This window comes from Zonotrichia leucophrys, chromosome 25 (genome assembly GCF_028769735.1).
Source record: "Zonotrichia leucophrys gambelii isolate GWCS_2022_RI chromosome 25, RI_Zleu_2.0, whole genome shotgun sequence".
Classification (NCBI taxonomy): domain Eukaryota; kingdom Metazoa; phylum Chordata; class Aves; order Passeriformes; family Passerellidae; genus Zonotrichia; species Zonotrichia leucophrys.
This window is the reverse complement of record NC_088194.1, coordinates 534,080-557,170: the sequence shown is the minus strand read 5'-3', so window position 1 is coordinate 557,170 and position 23,091 is coordinate 534,080. Positions and strand designations below refer to the sequence as shown.

The window sequence follows — 23,091 nt, the reverse complement described above, 5'->3', positions numbered from 1 at the left end:
TGTAAAGATACGGTTTTTAATTGTCATTAATTAAACTTAGACATAGAAGTGAAATAGCTGATATAACTGAAATAGCTGATATGTGTTATAGATACATATTATAATATTGGCTTGTTGCAAATATTAAAATGGATTCTCTATGTGTGGTGTTAAAGTAACTGTTATAAAGATACAGTTTTTATTTCTGTTGCTAATTAGGCTTAGACATAATAGTGAAATAGCTGATATGTGTTATAGATACATATTATAATATTGGCTTTTTGCAAATATTAAAATGGATTTTATATGTGTGGTGTTAAAGTAACCTTGTTGTAAAGATACGGGTTTTATTTCTGTTGCTAATTAAGCTTAGACATAGAAGTGAAATAGCTAATATGTGTTATATATTATAATATTGGCTTTTTGCAAATATTAAAATGGATTCTGTATGTGTGGTGTTAAAGGAACTTTGTTGTAAATATATGGTTTTTATTTCTTTTTTCTTTTTATTTATTTTTAAGCTTAGACATAGTAGTGAAATATACCTGATATAAGTGAAATAGCTGATATGTGTTATAGATATATATTATAATATTGGCTTTTTGCAAATATTAAAATGGATTCTGTATGTGTGATATTAAAGTAACTTTGTTATAAAGATATGCTTTTTATTTCTTTTTTATTTATTTTTAAGATTAGACATAGTAGTGAAATATAGCTGATATAGGTGAAATAGCTGATATGTGTTATAGATACATATTTTAATATTGGCTTGTTGCAAATATTAAAATGGATTTTATATGTGTGATTTTAAAGTAACTTCTTTATAAAGTTATAGTTAATATAGTTTTTATTTCTGTTGCTAATTAAGCTTAGACATAGCAGCGAAATATAGCTGATATAAGTGAAATAGCTGATATAAGTATGTGTTATAGATACACATTGTAATATTGGCATTTTGTAAATATTAAAATGGATTCTGTATGTGTGATATTAAATTAACTTTGTTATAAGGATATGCTTTTTATTTCTTTTTTATTTATTTTTAAGATTAGACATAGTAGTGAAATATAGCTGATATAAGTGAAATAGCTGATATAAGTATGTGTTATAGATATATATTATAACATTGGCTTTTTGCAAATCTTAAAATGGATTTTTTATGTGTGGTGTTAAAGTAACTTTGTCATAAAGATGTAGTTTTTATTTCTGTTGCTAATTAAGCTTAGACACAGTAGTGAAATATACCTAATATAACTGAAATAGCACTGATATAAGTATGTGTTATATATTATAATATTGTAGTGAATATTATTATAGTAGTGAAATATAGCTGATATAGGTGAAATAGCTGATATGTGTTATAGATAGCTTTTTTGTACTATTACATTTGTATTTTTATTTTTCCTGCTCCCATATCTTTGCCTGAGAGACCGCCTGAATTTCAAAATTACAATAATTCACAGGGAGAGGATTTGCATTTTCCATTTCATGGGAGACTCCTGCCTTCCTTAGCAAACCAAGACAAACATACACCCAGGTTGCAAGTTACTCATTCCAAGGATGGATTTACGCCGAGTTTAACTCTTTGTGTGCCTCACCAGATTTGATGTTGCCGTCGTCGCGGCACATCCCGTTCCAGCGCGTGTACAGCGACGAGCTGTGCATGCTGTCACTGTGCTTCACCTCCTCCTGCTTCTGCCTGATCTTCTCCCAGTTCCGCACCAGGAACACGTGGTGCTTCAGCACAAAATTCCTGCAGGGATTAGGCAGCTATTCCAGAAGCTCTTTTCACTGGAAAAGTCATTTTTTAATGGAGGGAAAAGCTGGATATTCAAAGGTACAACCTGTGCATTCTCTCCTCAGTGGAGAGGAATTCCAGCCTGGCTGCTAAAGGAGAACTAAAAGATGCTTTTTACTGGAAAATTTATTTTTTAATGGAGGGAAAAGCTGGATATTCAAAGGTACAACCTGTGTCTGCTCAGTGGAGAGGAATTACCAGCCAAGATGCTTTTTACTGGAAAATTCATTTTTTAATGGAGGGAAAAGCTGGATATTCAAAGGTACAACCTGTGTCTGCTCAGTGGAGAGGAATTCCAGCCTGGCTGCTGTGGGAATCCATAAAGTCAGAGGGTTTTTAGGAAATGGTTAAAAAAGAGTATTTAGGCCTCAGGATGTGGCCCAAAGTTCTGTTACAGCAGAAAAAGTTTCCCAAGCAGTAGACGTGACAAATAATGTTATGGATTCCCACAGCTGCTAAAGGAGAACTAAAAGATGCTTTTTACTGGAAATTTTTTTTTTTTAATGGAGGGAAAAGCTGGATATTCAAAGGTACAACCTGTGTCTGCTCAGTGGAGAGGAATTCCAGCCTGGCTGCTAAAGGAGAACTAAAAGATGCTTTTTACTGGAAAATTCATTTTTTAATGGAGGGAAAAGCTGGATATTCAAAGGTACAACCTGTGCATTCTCTCCTCAGTGGAGAGGAATTCCAGCCTGGCTGCTAAAGGAGAACTAAAAGATGCTTTTTACTATTATATATAATATATATATAGTTATATAATATAATTATATAACTATAATTATTTTAAAATTCATTTTTTAATGGAGGGAAAAGCTGGATATTCAAAGGTACAACCTGTGTCTGCTCAGTGGAGAGGAATTCCAGCCTGGCTGCTAAAGGAGAACTAAAAGATGCTTTTTACTGGAAAATTCATTTTTTAATGGAGGGAAAAGCTGGATATTCAAAGGTACAACCTGTGCATTCTCTCCTCAGTGGAGAGGAATTCCAGCCTGGCTGCTGTGGGAATCCATAAAGTCAGAGGGTTTTTAGGAAATGGTTAAAAAAGAGTATTTAGGCCTCAGGATGTGGCCCGAAGTTCTGTTACAGCAGAAAAGTTTCCCAAGCAGTAGACGTGACAAATAATGTTAGGATTCCACAGCTGCTAAAGGAGAACTAAAAGATGCTTTTTACTGGAAATTTTTTTTTTTTTAATGTAGGGAAAAGCTGGATATTCAGAGGTACAACCTGTGCATTCTCTCCTCAGTGGAGAGGAATTCCAGCCTGGCTGCTAAAGGAGAACTAAAAGATGCTTTTTACTATTATATATAATATATATATAGTTATATAATATAATTATATAACTATAATTATTTTAAAATTAATTTTTTAATGGAGGGAAAAGCTGGCTATTCAGAGGTGTAACCTGTGTCTGCTCAGTGGAGAGGAATTCCAGCCTGGCTGCTAAAGGAGAACTAAAAGATGCTTTTTACTGGAAAATTCATTTTTTAATGGAGGGAAAAGCTGGATATTCAAAGGTACAACCTGTGCATTCTCTCCTCAGTGGAGAGGAATTCCAGCCTGGCTGCTAAAGGAGAACTAAAAGATGCTTTTTACTGGAAAATTCATTTTTTAATGGAGGGAAAAGCTGGATATTCAAAGGTACAACCTGTGCATTCTCTCCTCAGTGGAGAGGAATTCCAGCCTGGCTGCTGTGGGAATCCATAAAGTCAGAGGGTTTTTAGGAAATGGTTAAAAAAGAGTATTTAGGCCTCAGGATGTGGCCCGAAGTTCTGTTACAGCAGAAAAGTTTCCCAAGCAGTAGACGTGACAAATAACGTTATGGATTCCCACAGCTGCTAAAGGAGAACTAAAAGATGCTTTTTACTGGAAAATTCATTTTTTAATGGAGGGAAAAGCTGGATATTCAGAGGTGTAACCTGTGTCTGCTCAGTGGAGAGGAATTCCAGCCTGGCTGCTAAAGGAGAACTAAAAGATGCTTTTTACTATTATATATAATATATATATAGTTATATAATATAATTATATAACTATAATTATTTTAAAATTAATTTTTTAATGGAGGGAAAAGCTGGCTATTCAGAGGTGTAACCTGTGTCTGCTCAGTGGAGAGGAATTCCAGCCTGGCTGCTAAAGGAGAACTAAAAGATGCTTTTTACTATTATATATAATATATATATAGTTATATAATATAATTATATAACTATAATTATTTTAAAATTAATTTTTTAATGGAGGGAAAAGCTGGATATTCAGAGGTGTAACCTGTGTCTGCTCAGTGGAGAGGAATTCCAGCCTGGCTGCTAAAGGAGAACTAAAAGATGCTTTTTACTGGAAAATTCATTTTTTAATGGAGGGAAAAGCTGGATATTCAAAGGTACAACCTGTGCATTCTCTCCTCAGTGGAGAGGAATTCCAGCCTGGCTGCTAAAGGAGAACTAAAAGATGCTTTTTACTGGAAAATTCATTTTTTAATGGAGGGAAAAGCTGGATATTCAGAGGTGTAACCTGTGTCTGCTCAGTGGAGAGGAATTCCAGCCTGGCTGGTCAAGGAGAGCTAAAAGCTGCATCCTCAGCAATTTCAGGAACACATCAGTATTTGCACAGCACTCCATTTCTGAGGCAAATGCCCCTGAAATCAGCCCTTACCTCTCCCTGTTGGACATGGGCTTCATCTGCAGCTGAGGTGTCAGCCTGGTTGGGGCGTTCACACTTTCACTGGGCTCCTCAGGGATGTGGCCCCTCTGGAAAACAGATTGTTCTGATAGACAGGAAAAACTGTGCCAAGAACTCAGCACGGCAGCCAAAGCAGAGACAGAACCTGCAGCATTACTCTGTTGTATTTCTGTTCAAAGTTTGGGTTTCTGTTTCAAGTTTAAAATTTACTTAAATTTTAAAGTTTAATTTACTTAAATTTTAATTTAATTTATTTAAATTTCAAGTTTAAAATCTTCCAATTTTTGGTCTGGTGGCACAAACTGATTTCCCATCAACCTCACCCACCCAAACTCTGTCTTTGCTACTTACTCTCTTCTTTAGTTTGTGCTTTGACTTCCTCTTCTCTTTCGACCTCCCAGGTCTTCTGTGGGTGCTCACAGGCTGGTTGCTTTTGCTTGAGAGTCCATTCATGCGTTGGCTTTTACCCCCAATTATTCCTCTGCATTTGTCAAAGCCACATTTGCAGAGTTGCTTTGAGGAAAAAGAGAAAAATCCAATAAACCCTCTCTCAATATTAAAATGAACATTTTCTGCCTAACACAACACAATAGGTTTTATTGTTTTTACACTTTACAGAACTGTTAAGCCTTAGTGAGATTTTTCAAGGTCTCACAGTGGGGTTTTTACCTGTTTTTCAACATTAAATGAGTGGAAGTTGTAGTCATAGGTGAGCTCAGTCCCAGCAGGCATGTCCTTCAGCGCATACAGCCCGATCCGATACACGCCATTCACAGACCTGAGGGGAAAATCCATTTAAACACCCCAAAAATTCCACATAAAATCATCTTTGTGCACAGAGTGGCAGTGTTAGAGACAGGCAGCAACACCTCTGCTGTGCCCTGGCTTGTGCTTGTGCAGTTCTTCTATTTATCTCTTACAATAAACTGTGAAAGCTAAAAAGTGAACACCACATTTAACAAGAGTAGTAATGCCAGGGTCTCCCCACCCTCACAGGGAATATTTCCTCCTTCCCAATATTCCATCTAAGCTGGCAGTGGGAAGACACTGCCCCTTGTCCTGTCACTCCAGGCCCTTGTAAATGATCTCTCTCCATCTTTCCTGCAGCTCCTTCAGGTACCAGAAGGACACAATTGGGTCACTTGGAGCTCTGCTTCTCCAGGCTGAACAATCCCAATTCTCTCAGCCTTTCCTCACAGCAGAGCTGCTCCTCCTCTCTCCTCCCCAAAAATTCAACATAAAATCATATTTTGTGCACAGAGTGGCAGTGTTAGAGACAGGCAGCAACACCTCTGCTGTGCCCTGGCTTATGCTTGTGCAGTTCTTTTATTTATCTCTTACAATAAACTTGGAAAGCTAAAAAGTGAACACCACATTTAACAAGAGTAGTAATGCCAGGGTCTCCCCACCCTCACAAATATTTCCTTCCCAATATTCCATCTTTACTATTGCTTAAATCTAGAATTATCTGAGAACCATGAGCTACTCTGATGTACAGTAACTCCTGTTCCAGCATCTGCCCTTCCCCTGCAAATCACTCACTACAAATCCCTCAGCACTATTTCCTCCTAAGTGCTGGTATGACACAGGCTGTGCTGGAATCCCACAATTTCCTCTTTTCCTGCTTCAAAAAAATATTTGAATTGTCAAAACAAAGGGTTTATATACAGATAAATGATCTTAGAGCATTACCCAGGCTTCAACCTTTGCAGCAGATTAAGAGTGTGAAAACCAGCAATACTGGGAGGGAAACAGCCCAGTATAACCAGTAATGCTGGGAGGGAAACAGCCCAGTGTGACAGCCAGCAGTGCTGGATCTGCCAGCAAACCTGGATCCTGTCTCCAGAGCACCCAGCACTCACCAACACCACCCAACTTCTCCTGAGCAACGTGAGCACCTGTAAGGATCATTTCCAGCTCTGACTCCCTATTGATGCAGGGCAACCTCAGTGTAGGGAATGATGTGCTCTGATTCCATTGACTGGAGGCTGAGCAAATGCTTTATTAAGCTATACTGTATTACACTAATACTATATTGTATTAAAGAGAGAGATACTATACTAAAGAGATACTATACTAAAGAGATACTATACTAAAGAGATACTATACTAAAGAGATATTATACTAAAGAGATACTATACTAAAAAGATACTATGCTAAAGAGATACTATGCTAAAAAGATATTATACTAAAGAGATACTATACTAAAGAGATACTATACTAAAGAGATACTATACTAAAGAGATACTATGCTAAAGAGATATTATGCTAAAGAGATACTATACTAAAGAGATATTATACTAAAGAGATACTATACTAAAAAGGTATTATACTAAAGAGATACTATACTAAAGAGATACTATACTAAAGAGACACTATACTAAAGAGATACTATACTAAAAAGATACTATACTAAAGAGATATTATACTAAAGAGATACTATACTAAAGAGATACTATACTAAAGAGATACTATACTAAAGAGATACTAAAGAGATATTATACTAAAGAGATACTATACTAAAAAGATATTATACTAAAGAGATACTATACTAAAGAGATATTATACTAATGAGATACTATACTAAAAAGATACTAAAGAAAAACCCATCTGAGACAGCTTTGACCCAATTGGCCAATCAATCCAAACAACCATCACCAGTGTCTAATTAAATCACTTTTAGTAAACAATCTCCATAATATATTCCTCATTTGCCAAACAACAAGAGCAGCAAGCAGAGATAAGAATTGTTTTCTCTTCTTCTCTGAACTTCTCACTGCCTTCTCCAGGAAAAATCCTGGGAGAGAGAATTCTGTGTCTCTCTGTTCAGAGAATGCGAATAGCACAACTCCCCTCCCTATGTTTAGATCTGACTCCCTCAGCTGAAGTGGTTCTCCCTCTCCCAGGGCACACAGGCCGTGCAGGGAGCAGAACCATCCCTGTGCTCACCATTTCTGCATCTCGCAGTTGGGGTTGCAGCTGTGGTTGATGAAGCGCGCCTCGTTGCCCATGCGGTAGCTGTCGATGACCATGCCGCTGTCCAGGTTCAGGCAGTAATGGTCACTGTGGTTGTGGTACTGCTCAATCATCCTGTTCCTGTGGGGCAGCACAGGGGGAGCGCTGTCACTCTGCTTGTCCCCACCCGGGGAGTGGCACAGTGAGAGCACATTTCACATTTCAGACAGGCTTTTTGGCCTAGGTTGGAAATGGGTGTGTGTGTTCCATTCCTATCTGTGGAGCAGCTATTTTCTGTTCGCTGGGCAGTTCTCTTTATCTCTTCCACAATCAATCCTCCCTCCAGGAGAGATCTATCTGTTAATGGGCCATTAATTACTAATTATCTTCTGTCCATGGGCCAATGAGTGTCCCTGCCTGGCTGATCCAATCCCAGCATCCCATGGGGAGATGCTCCGCCCAGGGGAGGAGCCAAGCATTCCTACCTGGATCCAATCTGAGCTTTGGGACACCCCAGCAGCCTTTGCCCCCTGCATTGCCAGAGGAGCAGAATTCTAAACCTTCCTTTTGCCCCTCATCCTCCCCTTTGTTCCTGCCTCAGGATATCCCAACCACATCCACTTAGAATTTCCCAATCCAATCAACACATGCATGACCAAGAATAGAATTTATAATTACTACTAAATGCCATAAAATATGTACCAATGTTACAAGTTACTCATTGCAGGGATCTCTACACTGGATTTACAAAGAGCTTAACACTCCATGTCCTTAAAGGTGATTTGTGAGCCTTCCATGCTAAATGCATTTTGCATTTATAGGGCAGATGAGGCATTTTAAACCTTATTCACTCCTCAATACTGGACTGGGAAAAACTTGGTTAAACAAAACCCCCAGATTTCCCTTAATCCTGCTTTTTGTTCCTGCCTCAGGAAATCCCAACCACTCTAATCAACACATGGATGACCAAGAGCAGAATTTATAATTACTACTAAATGCCATAAAATATGTACCAATGTTACAAGTTACTCATTGCAGGGATCTCTACACTGGATTTACACAGAGTTTAACTCCCCATGTCCCTAAAGGTCATTTGTGAGCTTTCCGTGCTAAATGCATTTTGCATTTATAGGGCAGATGAGAAGATGATTCATTTCAAACATTAACCACCAATACTGGACTGGGAAAAACTTGGTTAACCAAAACCCCCAGAATTCTAAACCTTCCTTTTCCTCCTCATCCTCCTCATTTGTTCCTGCCTCAGGATATCCCAACCACTCTAATCAACACATGGATGACCAAGAGCAGAATTTATAATTACTACTAAATGCCATAAAATATGTATCAATGTTACAAGTTACTCATTGCAAGGATCTCTACACTGGATTTACACAGAGCTTAACACTCCATGTCCTTAAAGGTCATTTGTGAGCCTTCCATGCTAAATGCATTTTGCGTTTATAGGGCAGATGAGGCATTTTAAACCTTATTCACTCCTCAATACTGGACTGGGAAAAACTTGGTTAAATAAAACCCCCAGAATTCTAAACCTTCCTTTTCCCCCTCATCCTCCCCTTTGTTCCAGCCTGAGGATACCCCAACCACATCCACTTAGAATTTCCCAATCCAATCAACACATGCATGACCAAGAGCAGAATTTATAATTACTACTAAATGCCATAAAATATGTACCAGTGTTACAAGTTACTCATTCCAATGGTCTTTACAATGGATTTACACAGAGCTTAACACTCCATGTCCTTAAAGTGATTTGTGAGCCTTCCAAGCTAAATGCATTTTGCGTTTATAGGGCAGATGATCCATTTCAAACATTAATCACCCCTCAATACTGGACTGGGAAAAACTTGGTTAAACAAAACCCCCAGATTTCCCCCTAATCCTCCTTTTTGTTCCTGCCTCAGGAAATCCCAACCACTCAAATCAACACATGCATGACCAAGAGCAGAATTTATAATTACTACTAAATGCCATAGAATATGTATTAGTGTTACAAGTTACTCATTGCAAGGATCTCTACACTGGATTTACACAGAGTTTAACTCCCCATGTCCCTAAAGGTCATTTGTGAGCTTTCCATGCTAAATGCATTTTGCATTTATAGGGCAGATGATCCATTTCAAACATTAATCACCCCTCAATACTGGACTGGGAAAAACTTGGTTAACCAAAACCCCCAGATTTCCCCTTAATCCTCCTTTTTGTTCCTGCCTCAGGAAATCCCAACCACTCAAATGCATGCATGACCAAGAGTAGAATTTATAATTACTACTAAAGCCACAAAATATGTACCAATGTTACAAGTTACTCATGCAGGGATCTCTACACTGGATTTACACAGAGTTTAATTCCCCATGTCCCTAAAGGTCATTTGTGAGCCTTCCATGCTAAATGCATTTTGCGTTTATAGGCAGATGATTCATTTCAAACATGAACACCCTCAATACTGGACTGGGAAAAACTTGGTTAACCAAAACCCCAGAATTCTAAACCTTCCTTTTGCCCCTCATCCTCCCTTGTTCCAGCCTGAGGATACCCAACCACATCATAAATTTCCCAATCCAATCAACCATGCATGACCAAGAGTAGAATTTATAATTACTACTAAATGCCATAGAATATGTATTAGTGTTACAAGTTACTCATTCCAATGGTCTTTACACTGGATTTACACAGAGCTTAACTCCCCATGTCCTTAAAGTGATTTGTGAGCCTTCCATGCTAAATGCATTTTGCATTTATAGGGCAGATGAGAAGATGATCCATTTCAAACATTAATCATCCCTCAACACTGGACTGGGAAAAACTTGGTTAAACAAAACCCCCAGATTTCCCCTTATTCCTCCTTTTTTTCCTGCCACAGGAAATCCCAACCACTCAAATCAACACATGCATGACTACTTAATAATGCCACAAAATATGTACCAATGTTACAAGTTACTCATTGCAGGGATCTCTACACTGGATTTACACAGAGTTTCTCTCTCCATGTCCCATGCATGATCCTTCCATGCTGAAGCAGCAAATAAACACTCGTACCTGAACTCCTGCTCGCTGACAACCTCTCCCAGGTACTCGATGATGAACTGCCCAGCCTTGAGGGGCTCCTTGGTGCGGATGCCCCAGCCCTTCTCCTCGGCGCGGAAGCGCTCCAGGCACTGCACCCACTCGTGCCGCTGGATGCGCTGGTTGCAGCACTGCTCCCCGCACGGACACGTGTTGGGCGAGCACTCGGCAAAGATCATCCTGCAACAACACAGCACACGCTCAGGGGGAACGGGGCTCTGGGGTCTGGCATGCAAATAAAGTAAAATGCTAAAGGGAAAGGTAAGGATAAGATCATAAAGAAAATAATTTAAAAATCTTATTATATATTGTATTAATATACTATAATATAATATATTATATAAATGTAATTTATATTATTAATGTATATATAAATTATAATTAATATTATATAATTATTAATCATATAATTATTATTGTAATTTATTAAATATATTATGATTAATATATAAATTGAATGTATTATATTAATTAATTACATATATATTAATACATTATATCATATTACATTACATTATAGCATATTACATTATATTAAATGTATATTAAATGCATATTAAATGTATATTATATTGAATGTATATTATATTATATTGAATGTATACTATATTATATTATAATAAATTATATTATATTACATTACATTACATCAATTACATTACATTATATCATATTACATTATATTAAATGTATATATTATATTAAATGTATATTAAATGCATATTAAATGTATATTATATTGAATGTATATTATATTATATTGAATGTATACTATATTATATTATAATAATTAATTATACATTACACAATATACATTAACATTTATATTCATATTACATTATATTAAATGTATATATTATATTAAATGTATATTAAATGCATATTAAATGTATATTATATTGAATGTATATTATATTGAAGGTATATAATATTATATTGAATGTATACTATATTATATTATAATAAATTATATTATATTATGTTATATTATATTATATTACATCAATTACATTACATTATATCATATTACATTATATTAAATGTATATATTATATTAAATGTATATTATATTGAAGGTATATTATATTATACTGAATGTATACTATATTATATTACATTATAATATATTATATTACATCACATTATATTACATCATATTATATTACATTACATTAATTACATTACATTATATCATATTACATTATATTAAATGTATATATGATAGTGCATTATATTATATTGCATATAACAACAATTATCATAATAAAAATCATCATAACAAAATTACTATAATAAAATAATTATATTTACATTATAAATATAATAATGCAATATATATTATTAGATATAAAATAAAATAATAGATAAAATCATAAATCAATTTATGAAATCAAGATATAAATACGGAAATCATCTCATAAATAATAAATGAAGTAATTATTATATATAAAATATATGAATATATAATTGTAAATACATATTCATATACATATATAAAGTAATAAGTATATAAGTATATTTAAAAATATATATATATAAATATAAAATAATTTAAAATATAAAAATAATTTCTACCAAAATTGATATTTATATATAAATATAAAATAATTTAATAAAAATAAAAATTTAGAAATATAAAATTATATATAATTCTATATAATTACAAATATATTTAATAAAAATAAAAATTTAGAAATACAAAATATATAACTATATAAATCTAATTATATATAACTATAATAGATATTTATATATAAATATAAATATAAAAATAAATAAATATATAAATTATATATAATAATCTAGATTGATATAGAGATCAATAATAAATCAATAGAAAATCAATTTATAAATCAATCTAAAAATCAGTATTATATATATTATGTTTATATGAATCAATAATAAATAAATAAATAAATAAATAAATAAATAAATAAATGTATAAATGTAATTCAAGAACGAAAATGCTTCCTGTTTTCAAGGTGCAATTCACACAGTGACTCCCTGCCCAGCTCTCCCTGTTATTCAAAGGGCAAAATTGAGATTTTAATGGGATCTTCCAGCGCTGGGGCCTCACCTGGTGCAGGTGCAGCTCCTGCAGGTTGTGCCCCTGGCAGGGACCCGACCTGGCACTGCCCCTTGGCATGCCAAGGCCAGGTGGGCACTCTGAGCCCCCCAACTGAGAATTTCCCTCTAAATTACATTTACAAATAATCCATTTCTAACCTGTTCAGACAATCCTCCACACAGCCCTTCCCGCTGTCATCCTCTGGTTTCTTACAATTGCAGGTGGTGGCCTCGTAGCCAGAGAGAGGTTTGACATCCACGTACACATCTGGAGGGGAAAAAATAAATAAAATAAAAAAAGAAAAAGAAAAAACAAACCTAAATAGGGAAAAGAATTCTTTTCAGGTGAAACAATAGAACTGTTTATCTACAGTATTTTCATTCCAATCAGTAAAGTTTAAAAAAGAACAGGTGGAAGAGTCTTTGGTAGGACAAAAGCAGGACAGAAAGGAGGGTATCACATGAAAATTCCACAGTTATCACATTTTAGTAATAAGATTTTACTTACTGGAACGGATTTTTTTATAAAGTGGGACATCTGGCTTTTTATACAACTAAAAGGAAGAGAAAGACAATTTTAATACATTGCATAAGTGCATCTGTTATTCAAAAGGATCAGGGAAATTATGCTCTGTACATAGGCAACTGTTCTGTAATCATTACTAGAAATCTGTGTTCTCCTCCCTAGGCTCAGACTGCATTAACAAATAGGTCACAAAAAGGACCTGAAAAAGTGGAATTTGGGCTTGCTGAGACAGTGGAGCAGTTTGTTCACCACATTATTTATTCTGTGTGCAAATGTGGCAAACAGCTGTCCTGAGGACAGGCTCCTCTGAACAGGGCTTAGAAGAAGAGCCCTGTTTATTTATATATATTTATTTATGAATAAATTATTTATTATATTATTTATACCTACTTTGGAGAAACCATCTTTGGTGCAATCACCATGTGCCAATGCTTAAAAAAGTGAAAACAAAAAATCAAAGTGATTTATCAAAGTGAGTCGATGATCTTAAGGGGTTTTTTTGTGCAATCTAAAGGATTCTGGGATTCTCTAAGAATTGTGAGCCATGAGAAATGCAGATTCATCTTCTCTGCAGATGGAGATGATGGAAGGGAAAGGGGAGCTAACATCACAACTCATAATTTTAGATATATTCCAGCCTGTCAAACAAGCTTTGAGGAATAATTTCCAATTATTCTCTGTTTCACACACATTTCCTGCACTAAGAGCCTTCCCTCAGTGACCCTTGTGGCCCACAGGGACAACCCAGACATCTCCACAGCCCTGCACAGAGAAACTCCTCTGCAAGGGCCTCCAATATTCCAGGGAGAGCTGGAAAATGTCAAGGAAACAGAATCCATCTCTTTATTACTTATAAAATACTGAACAGATGAGACAGGCAATTGTAAATATATGGCAAGAAAGTGTCCTAGGCTGAAATGCTCCTGAGTTGAGGATCAGATTCCAGGGGTGTTGGATTTATCTGAGAGCACTTTCCCACCAAGGAGCTGAGGGAAGATTCTCCCTTAAATCCTGTGGTAAATCACTTGGTGGAAACATCCCAGACAATAAAAAAAAATTCCTATTTTTAATCCTGCACATATTTAAAGCTCTTTAAAAAAGAACGAGACTGTTAAACAGTTTCTCTCCTTTCCTCAGTATGAAAATTTCAGCTTGCAAGTGAAAAATAAATTCCACTCTGCTGGGATTGATCCAAGAAAAATAAGGGCTGAAATTTCTCGGTGCTGCTGGCAGTACATCCCAATTCTCCCGAGGCGTGTCTGAAACCAGCTCCCCACACACAGCAGCACTGCCAAAATAAAAGTCTGCAGCCAAATTAATGACTTTTGTCAGAGCACCAACTCCCAGGGTTGCTATTTTGCAGGAGCTGGAATAACGGGGATTTTCACCGTGAAACACAAACGCAAATCCCTTCTCCCCTCACGCAGCCGGGATGTGTGAACAGAATCCCCCTCAGTGCTGCTGTTTCCTTCTGATCCCCACCCTGGCAGGCCCAGCCAGCTCTCATCTCCTTCTTATCTCTTATCTCCTACCTGGTTGTGCTTCCACTGCCACAGGATGTCGTAGGGCAGCTGGAAGTCGATTCTCTTTTGTCGGAGGTACTTCCCTGGAAGCACAGAGAGCTTTGTGAGGGCACAGCGGCTCCTGAGGGAGGGAGCGGCTGCCGGGCCCGGGCAGGGCTGCGGGCGCAAAGGGGAGGGCAGAGGGCCCAGAGAATGTTCTGGATGTGAGGGCAGGCACAGGGAACGGGGCAGGAGGGGGCAGAGGGCCCAGAGAATGTTCTGGATGTGAGGGCAGGCACAGAGCGGGGAACGGGGCAGGAGGGGGCAGAGGGCCCAGGGAATGTTCTGGATGTGAGGGCAGGCACAGGGAACGGGGCAGGAGGGGGCAGAGGGCCCAGAGAATGTTCTGGATGTGAGGGCAGGCACAGAGCGGGAACGGGGCAGGAGGGGGCAGAGGGCCCAGAGAATGTTCTGGATGTGAGGACAGGCACAGGGAACGGGGCAGGAGGGGGCAGAGGGCCCAGAGAATGTTCTGGATGTGAGGGCAGGCACAGGGAACCCCCCAGGGCCCAGAGAATGTTCTGGATGTCAGGACAGGCACAGGGAACGGGGCAGGAGGGGGCAGAGGGCCCAGGGAATGTTCTGGATGTCAGGACAGGCACAGGGAACGGGGCAGGAGGGGGCAGAGGGCCCAGGGAATGTTCTGGATGTGAGGGCAGGCACAGGGAACGGGGCAGGAGGGGGCAGAGGGCCCAGGGAATGTTCTGGATGTGAGGGCAGGCACAGGGAACGGGGCAGGAGGGGGCAGAGGGCCCAGAGAATGTTCTGGATGTGAGGGCAGGCACAGGGAACGGGGCAGGAGGGGCCTCACGGGCAGGGGGCGATGGAAGGAGCTGGGTCAGAGCCTGCCATGGGCAATCCTGGACAGCACTGACCACAGCCCCAGACAGCACTGACCACAGCCTGGACAGCACTGACCACAGCACTGACCACAGCACTGACCACAGCCCTGGACAGCACTGACCACAGCACTGACCACAGCCCCGGACAGCACTGACCACAACCCTGGACGGCACTGACCACAACCCTGGACGGCACTGACCACAGCACCTCACAGCACTGACCACACCTGAAACAACTGACCACAGCACCTGAAACAACTGACCATAGCAATGACCACAGCACCTGACAGAACTGGCCACACCTGAAACAACTGACCACAGCACTGACCACTGCATTGACCACACCTGCAACAACTGACCACAGCAATGACCACAGCACTGACCACATCTGAAACAAGTGACCACAGCATTGACCACAGCACCCGACAGAACTGACCACAACTCTGTGAGAGTACCACAGCCAACCCTGGAGAGAACTGACCACAACCCTGGACAGCACTGACCACAGCACCTGACAGGACTGACCACACCTGGAACAAGTGACCACAGCACTGACCACACCTGAAACAAGTGACCACAGCACTGACCACAACACTGACCACAGTATCTGACAGGACTGACCACAACCCTGGACAGAACTGACCACTCCTGAAGCAAGTGACCACAGCACTGACCACAACCCTGTGAGGGTAAGACAGCCAACCCCAGACAGAACTGACCACAACCCTGGACAGCACTGACCACTCCTGAAACAAGTGACCACAGCACTGACCACAGCCCCTGACAGCACTGACCACAGCCCTGTCCCCCAAGCTGACATTTCTCCTGAGCTCTCCTGTGCACACCCCGACACTTTAACACCCAGGACAAGCCCTGCACTGCCCATGCAGGCTGGTAAATCACAATATTGTACTCAAAGAAATCAAATCAGCTTTGAAAAGAGTCTCCCAGCCTGTTCCCGTGACCTTTACCAGAAGAGATTTAAGAATGAATTCAGACTTGGCAAATGCATTCCCAGATTTTTTGGCAAGGCTTCAAGGGGATCTGTATTTTCAGCAATAACTGGAACTCGTTTTAGACAGGAGTTCCTGCTTTCACTGCAGATTTTGGCTCCATCCTTTCATTCCCTGTCACCCCTAAAGGACACAGACCCATTACATCACTCACACCAGTCCCCAGGGCTGACACTGCCTAGCTCCAGCCAAGATTCAGCATTCTCTGATCATTTTGCTGGAATCCTGTGTCACAAAACCACAGGCAGCAGAGTGCTTAGCATGAGGTGTCAGGCCCAAGCTGATTGTTTTTCCCCCCAGCTTTTTAAACTGTTAACAAATGCCTTTATATTCCTCCAGCAATGCTCTGTGGGTTCATATAAATTCACATGCACACCCTCACCACTGGAAAATACAAATGGTAATGTTTTCCTTACAATTTACCCCTAAATTACTTTCCATTTTCAATGCCTTATTCATCCCTAGCAGGTTCCAGGAAAGAGCTAAATCTGCTGGGAATTTGCTTTCGCTTCCATGACCTCAGCAGCCCAAACAAAAGGCTCTTTCAGGTGCCCTGGCACCGTGCCCCCAGCACAGGGCAGGTGCCCAGGGCAGGACCCCAGCCCTGCTCCTGCTCTGGGGTTCAGCCATCCCCAGGCACCCCTGGAGATGCAGCAATGTGGGCTGGGAACCTGCTGAACGTGGGTTTATATGAGCCCACTCAAAAAGGAGCTGAGCAAGGGCACATCTCACATCCTGAAGGATTCAAGGGCACATCCTGAAGGATTTCAGTTGTCACCCTCAGCTCTGAAACCTTGCTGTGGCTCCTGATTCACACAGATCTGCCCAACTGCTCTGCCTTGCTGTGCAGGCACAGGAGACAAAGCAGTGACAGCTCGTGTTTGATGGGACAAAATTCCTGAATTCCACAACCCTGCTGGGCCCCCAGCCCTCCCTGAGTGTCCCCAGGGCAGGACCCCAGCCCTGCTCATGCTCTGGGGTTCAGCCATCCCCAGGAACCCCTGGAGATGCAGCAATGTGGGTTGGGAACCTGCTGAATGTGGGTTTATATGAGCCCACTCAAACAGGAGCTGAGCAAGGGCACATCCTGAAGGATTCAAGGGCACATCTTGAAGGATTCCAATTGTCACCTTCAGCTCTGAAACCTTGCTGTGGCTCCTGATTCACACAGATCTGCCCAACTGCTCTGCCTTGATGTGCAGGTACAGTGACAGCTCGTGTTTGATGGGACAAAAATCCCTGAATTCCACAACCCTGCTGGGCCCCCAGCCCTCCCTGAGGGTCCCCAGGGCAGGACCCCAGCCCTGCTCATGCTCTGGGGTTCAGCCATCCCCAGGCACCCCTGGAGCCACAGCAGGACCAACAATGTGGGTTGGGAACCTGCTGAACGTGGTTTTATATGAGCCCACTCAAACAGGAGCTGAGCAAGGGCACATCTCACATCCTGAAGGATTCCAATTGTCACCCTCAGCTCTGAAACTGTGCTGTGGTTCCTGATTCACACAGATCTGCCCAACTGCTCTGCCTTGACGTGCAGGCACAGTGACAGCTCGTGTTTGATGGGACAAAATTCCTGAATTCCACAACCCTGCTGGGCCCCCAGCACAGGGCAGGTCCCCAGGGCAGAACCCCAGCCCTGCTCCTGCTCTGGGGCTCAACCGTCCCCAGGCATCCCTGGAGCCACAGCAGGACCAGCAATGTGGGTTGGGAACCTGCTGAACGTGGTTTTATATGAGCCCACTCAAAAAGGAGCTGAGCAAGGGCACATCCTGAAGGATTCCAATTGTCACCCTCAGCTCTGAAACCTTGCTGTGGCTCCTGATTCACACAGATCTGCCCAACTGCTCTGCCTTGCTGTGCATGGAGCCACAGAGTTCAGGTACAGGAGACAAAGCAGTGACAGCTCGTGTTTGATGGGACAAAAATTCCTGAACCATCCCCAGGCACCCCTGGAGCCACAGCAGGACCAGCAATGTGGGTTGGGAACCTGCTGAACGTGGTTTTATATGAGCCCACCCAAAAAGGAGCTGAGCAAGGGCACATCTCACATCTTGAAGGATTCCAATTGTCACCCTCAGCTCTGAAACCTTGCTGTGGTTCCTGATTCACACAGATCTGCCCAACTGCTCTGCCTTGCTGTGCAGGCACAGGAGACAAAGCAGTGACAGCTCGTGTTTGATGGGACCAAAATTCCTGAATTCCTGGGCCTGACAGGACTTGCAGCAACAATCACAGCACTTCAAAAGCTGAAACAATTCCCTGAGAATCAGGGAATTACTCAATCCTACCAGGTTTAAACTGAGCTGTGAACGGTGGAGCTCTGCCTCTCCCCCTGCCCCAGGAGAGGCATCCTGAGCTCCATCCCCTCTGAGGGGCTGGGACTGACCTGGGGTATGGGACAGGCACAGGGCTTGGAGCCACCTGGGAGCTGGAATTCCATGGAACAGGCTGGAATAAGATGATCTGAAAGGTCCCTTCCCACCCAAACCATTCCATGATTCTGTATAATCCTAAATCTCAATTTTTTTCCCTATCCAAGACCTAAAAATGGGGATGAAATCAAACCAAAGATAACAGCAAAGCTTTTAATTCTTCCACCCTTTTATCCCTGTGTAAAGACAGACACCATGAAGTGCATGGGGACATGGGGGAATTTATCATTCCAGCTTTTGGGATTTAAACGGTCATAATTGACTTTGAGGTGGAGAATATTGCTCTGCATTTCATCCAAGGACTATTACACTTAAAACAAGTTTTCAACTAGAATGGTATTTTCTGACAAAGCTATCAAAGCAAGTTTTCAACCAGAATGGTATTTTCTGACACCCAAAAAAATCAAGAGCAATGTTTTAAGCTAAAGAAAGCCTCTCAAAATAAACCTGAACACAGGGGGATGAGTTGGCAAAGTTCATGTGCCAAAAGCCACGAGTGAGCAGGCAAGGGACAAAAAGCAGAGCAAAGCAGAAGCTGTGCAGCCCCCCCAGGGCCACATTTATGTCCCAGCACTGAAAATGCAGCTGAGGTACCCACCAACGTGGATGGGGGCTGGGAAGAGCCCGTGCTCGTGCTCCCCCGGGGTGTATTCCAGCTTCTCCTTCTTCAGCTGGATCAGGCGGCTCTTGGGGCTGTGGAGGACAAGGACAGAACCAAAATGTCACCATGGGGATCAGCTGTCACTTGCAAAAATGCATTTTCTGCTTTAGGTGAGGCACAAATGGCTGGAGAATCAGGCAAGGGAGGAATAACAGAAATGGCCAAAGAAATGCTCTCCTGTCAAACACCGACCCCAGCCCTCCCACAGTTTGGGGTTTTTCTCCTAAGGCAACACCCAAGGGGACACCACTGACTGAAAATGTGATCTAAAAGTAATAACTAAAGGTACACAAATGAAAGAGGAGCAGCAGATTGTGTCTGGTGGGTTTGCTGAGGAACTGGACCCATGACCGTGCAGCCCTGCTCTCCTATGAGCAAACATTCACCTGCTGCCCTTTAGGAGGCTGTTCACCAGGAAAGGCAGAAAAAAGAACAGAAATCAGAGTTAGAAAAGCAATGAGACATCCCTTTGAAGGAATAAAAATAAGAGAATGGAATTAGAGTGGTTGTAGGGGTCAGGCAGGTGCCAGCTCTGTAATCTGGTGTTTATAAACATCTCCTCCTGGCCAACAACAAACCTTGGAAAACAGAATCTGATGTGGTTATATTTAGAACTGCACTCCTGCAACATTCAAAGGAGACTTCTAAATGTTAAATAGACCAAAGATTAAATGAAATTGAAGCCTACTGAAGTTTTTTAAGGGATTTATTTTAAGAACTGGACAAGTAACAGAAAGATGGCTCAATAAAAAAAATGTGATATCATTGTTTAAGCAGTGAAGGCAAAATGTTAAGCTGAAAACTAATTTTGTGATACAGATATCAACAACTGGAAATACTTAGGAAGAAATTCTTCCCTGTGAGGGTGGGGAGGCCCAGAGCAGCTGTGGCAGCTCATCCCAAACCCAGGGTCAGAGCAGGGAGGAACTCAGCATGTGGAGCAACAGGCAGAGGGAGCACAAACCAACCCTCTGTAAGTGATCTGTGAGCTCCTGCTGAAGTGAAGGGAGCGACCCACCTTTGCTGGTCAGCATCTGGCTCTGATTTATTGATCAACCAGGCACTTTTTATAACAGTGTTAATTCACTTCATGCATATTGCAAAACCTGAGCTCCCGATAGGCTGTAGAGAAAACTTCAGCTCCTCCTTTTGTTTACAATACCTGAAGTTTGTTTACTGAAACCAAGATCAGTGTTCTCACCATGATATGAAAACTTCTCAAAACCTTTATATCTGTTTCTAACGGCCATCTGTTCCCAGAGCAGCCAAGGACAGAATATTGCCTGTTTTTGAGGAAACGGTCTGAGAATCTTGTTTATATAAAAGGTGGCTGAGAACCTAATTATTTACAGGATCAAGCCTGGGAAAGGCTGCTTTACAGCAGGCTTCTATCTTTCCCTCAGCTGAGCACCTTCATGGCCTCTTTCTTTAAGCCATGTCTGAACCAGGCTCTCCACAACTTCCCCTGCAGAGAGAGGAGGAGCAGCTCCAATCTCTGCTCTGTGTGACAGCGACAGCGCCCCAGGGAGGCTGAGGATGGATTATCAGGGAAAGGCTCCTCCCCCAGAGGGAGCTGGCACTGCCCAGGGAGGTTGGGGATGGATTATCAGGGAAAGTTTATCCCCCAGAGGAGCTGGCACTGCCCAGGAATGCCAGGGAGGTTGGGGATGGATTATCAGGGAAAGGCTCCTCCCCCAGAGGGAGCTGGCACTGCCCAGGGAGGCTGAGGATGGATTATCAGGGAAAGGTTCATCCCCCAGAGGGAGCTGGCACTGCCCAGGGAATGGCCAGGGAGGTTGGGGATGGATTATCAGGGAAAGGCTCCTCCCCCAGAGGGAGCTGGCACTGCCCAGGGAACGGCCAGGGAGGTTGGGGATGGATTATCAGGGAAAGGCTCCTCCCCCAGAGGGAGCTGGCACTGCCCAGGGAGGTTGGGGATGGATTATCAGGGAAAGGCTCCTCCCCCAGAGGGAGCTGGCACTGCCCAGGGAATGGCCAGGGAGGTTGGGGATGGATTATCAGGGAAAGGTTCCTCCCCAGAGGGAGCTGGCACTGCCCAGGAGTTGGGATGGATTATCAGGGAAATGTTCAGAGGAGCTGGCACTGCCCAGGAAATGGCCAGGGAGGTTGGGATGGATTATCAGGAAAGGTTCATCCCCAGAGGAGCTGGCACTGCCCAGGGAGGTTGGGGATGGATTATCAGGGAAAGGCTCCTCCCACAGAGGGAGCTGGCACTGCCCAGGGGGTCGAGGATGGATTATCAGGAAAGGTTTATCCCCAGAGGAGCTGGCACTGCCAGGGAACGGCCAGGAGGTTGGGGATGGATTATCAGGAAAGGCTCCTCCCCCAGAGGGAGCTGGCACTGCCCAGGAGCTGGCACTGCCCAGGGGATGGATTATCAGGGAAAGGTTTATCCAGAGGGAGCTGGCACTGCCCAGGGAATGGCCAGGGAGGTTGGGGATGGATTATCAGGGAAAGGCTCCTCCCCCAGAGGGAGCTGGCACTGCCCAGGGAGCGGGCACAGCCCCAGCAGGGTTTGGACACAGCTCAGGCAGCACGGTGGGGCTGTTGGGGCCGGGCACTCCGTGATTTTGTGGGTCCTTTCCAACTGAGGAACACTCAAATTCCAAATATTTACATTGAAGAAAAGGAGAAGACTCTCTCAGCTCCTCCTCTGTGACAACAGATGAAACTGTGAGGTTTGAACTGTGTACAGCACTGCCTGACCATCCAAGTGGCAAAGTTTGAGCACATCTCTTTAAAAAGAAATAAAACTCAAGTGGCCTCACTTTGCTGACACTGAGATCTTTGTTTCTTCCTTAGTCTTGACCCTTCCACTGATTCTTTCACTCTCCCACAGACAGAGATCACAGCAGGAGCAGCTGATAAACTGCACTGGCAGCTTCCCAGTGGTCTCTGAAACATTTTCAAGTGGTCTGTGACATTGTGAGAAGGTGCCAAATTTTCTCTCTTTTCAATCTGTCAGATGACATTGGAACAGAAGCACAAATTCCTGACTTCGACTGCTTTGTTCACACGGCTTTAGAAAATGTGTGACTACAAAGGGAAGGAAAAAGAAAAAGGAAAGAGAAAAAGAGAAAGAAGGAAAGAGGAAAGAGGAAAGAGGAAAGAGGAAAGAGGAAAGAAAGAGGAAAGGAAAGGAAAAAGGAAAGGAAAGGAAAAAGGAAAGGAAAGGAAAGGAAAGGAAAGGAAAGGAAAGGAAAGGAAAGGAAAGGAAAGGAAAGGAAAGGAAAGGAAAGGAAAGGAAAGGAAAGGAAAGGAAAGGAAAGGAAAGGAAAGGAAAGGAAAGGAAAGGAAAGGAAAGGAAAGGAAAGGAAAGGAAAGGAAAGGAAAGGGAAAGGAAAGGAAAGGAAAGGAAAGGAAAGGAAAGGAAAGGAAAGGAAAGGAAAGGAAAGGAAAGGAAAGGAAAGGAAAGGAAAGGAAAGGAAAGGAAAGGAAAGGAAAGGAAAGGAAAGGAAAGGAAAGGGGGAGGTGT

General features: G+C 41.8%; 1 protein-coding gene across 3 annotated transcripts in view; it reads right to left on the bottom strand.

Moving 5' to 3' along the window:
• ASH1L (ASH1 like histone lysine methyltransferase) overlaps positions 1-23,091 on the bottom strand; it is a 98,641-nt gene that overhangs the window by 23,915 nt on the left and 51,635 nt on the right. For all 3 annotated transcript variants that reach the window (XM_064732280.1, XM_064732281.1, XM_064732282.1), the window contains exons 7-16: positions 19,533-19,627; positions 14,618-14,691; positions 13,068-13,113; positions 12,719-12,827; positions 10,466-10,672; positions 7,403-7,549; positions 5,123-5,231; positions 4,805-4,966; positions 4,427-4,521; positions 1,581-1,735 (exon numbers count right to left, since the gene is read on the bottom strand). In XM_064732280.1, the coding sequence (XP_064588350.1) occupies positions 1,581-1,735; positions 4,427-4,521; positions 4,805-4,966; positions 5,123-5,231; positions 7,403-7,549; positions 10,466-10,672; positions 12,719-12,827; positions 13,068-13,113; positions 14,618-14,691; positions 19,533-19,627 (1,199 nt within the window). The remainder of the gene's footprint in view (positions 1-1,580; positions 1,736-4,426; positions 4,522-4,804; positions 4,967-5,122; positions 5,232-7,402; positions 7,550-10,465; positions 10,673-12,718; positions 12,828-13,067; positions 13,114-14,617; positions 14,692-19,532; positions 19,628-23,091) is intronic.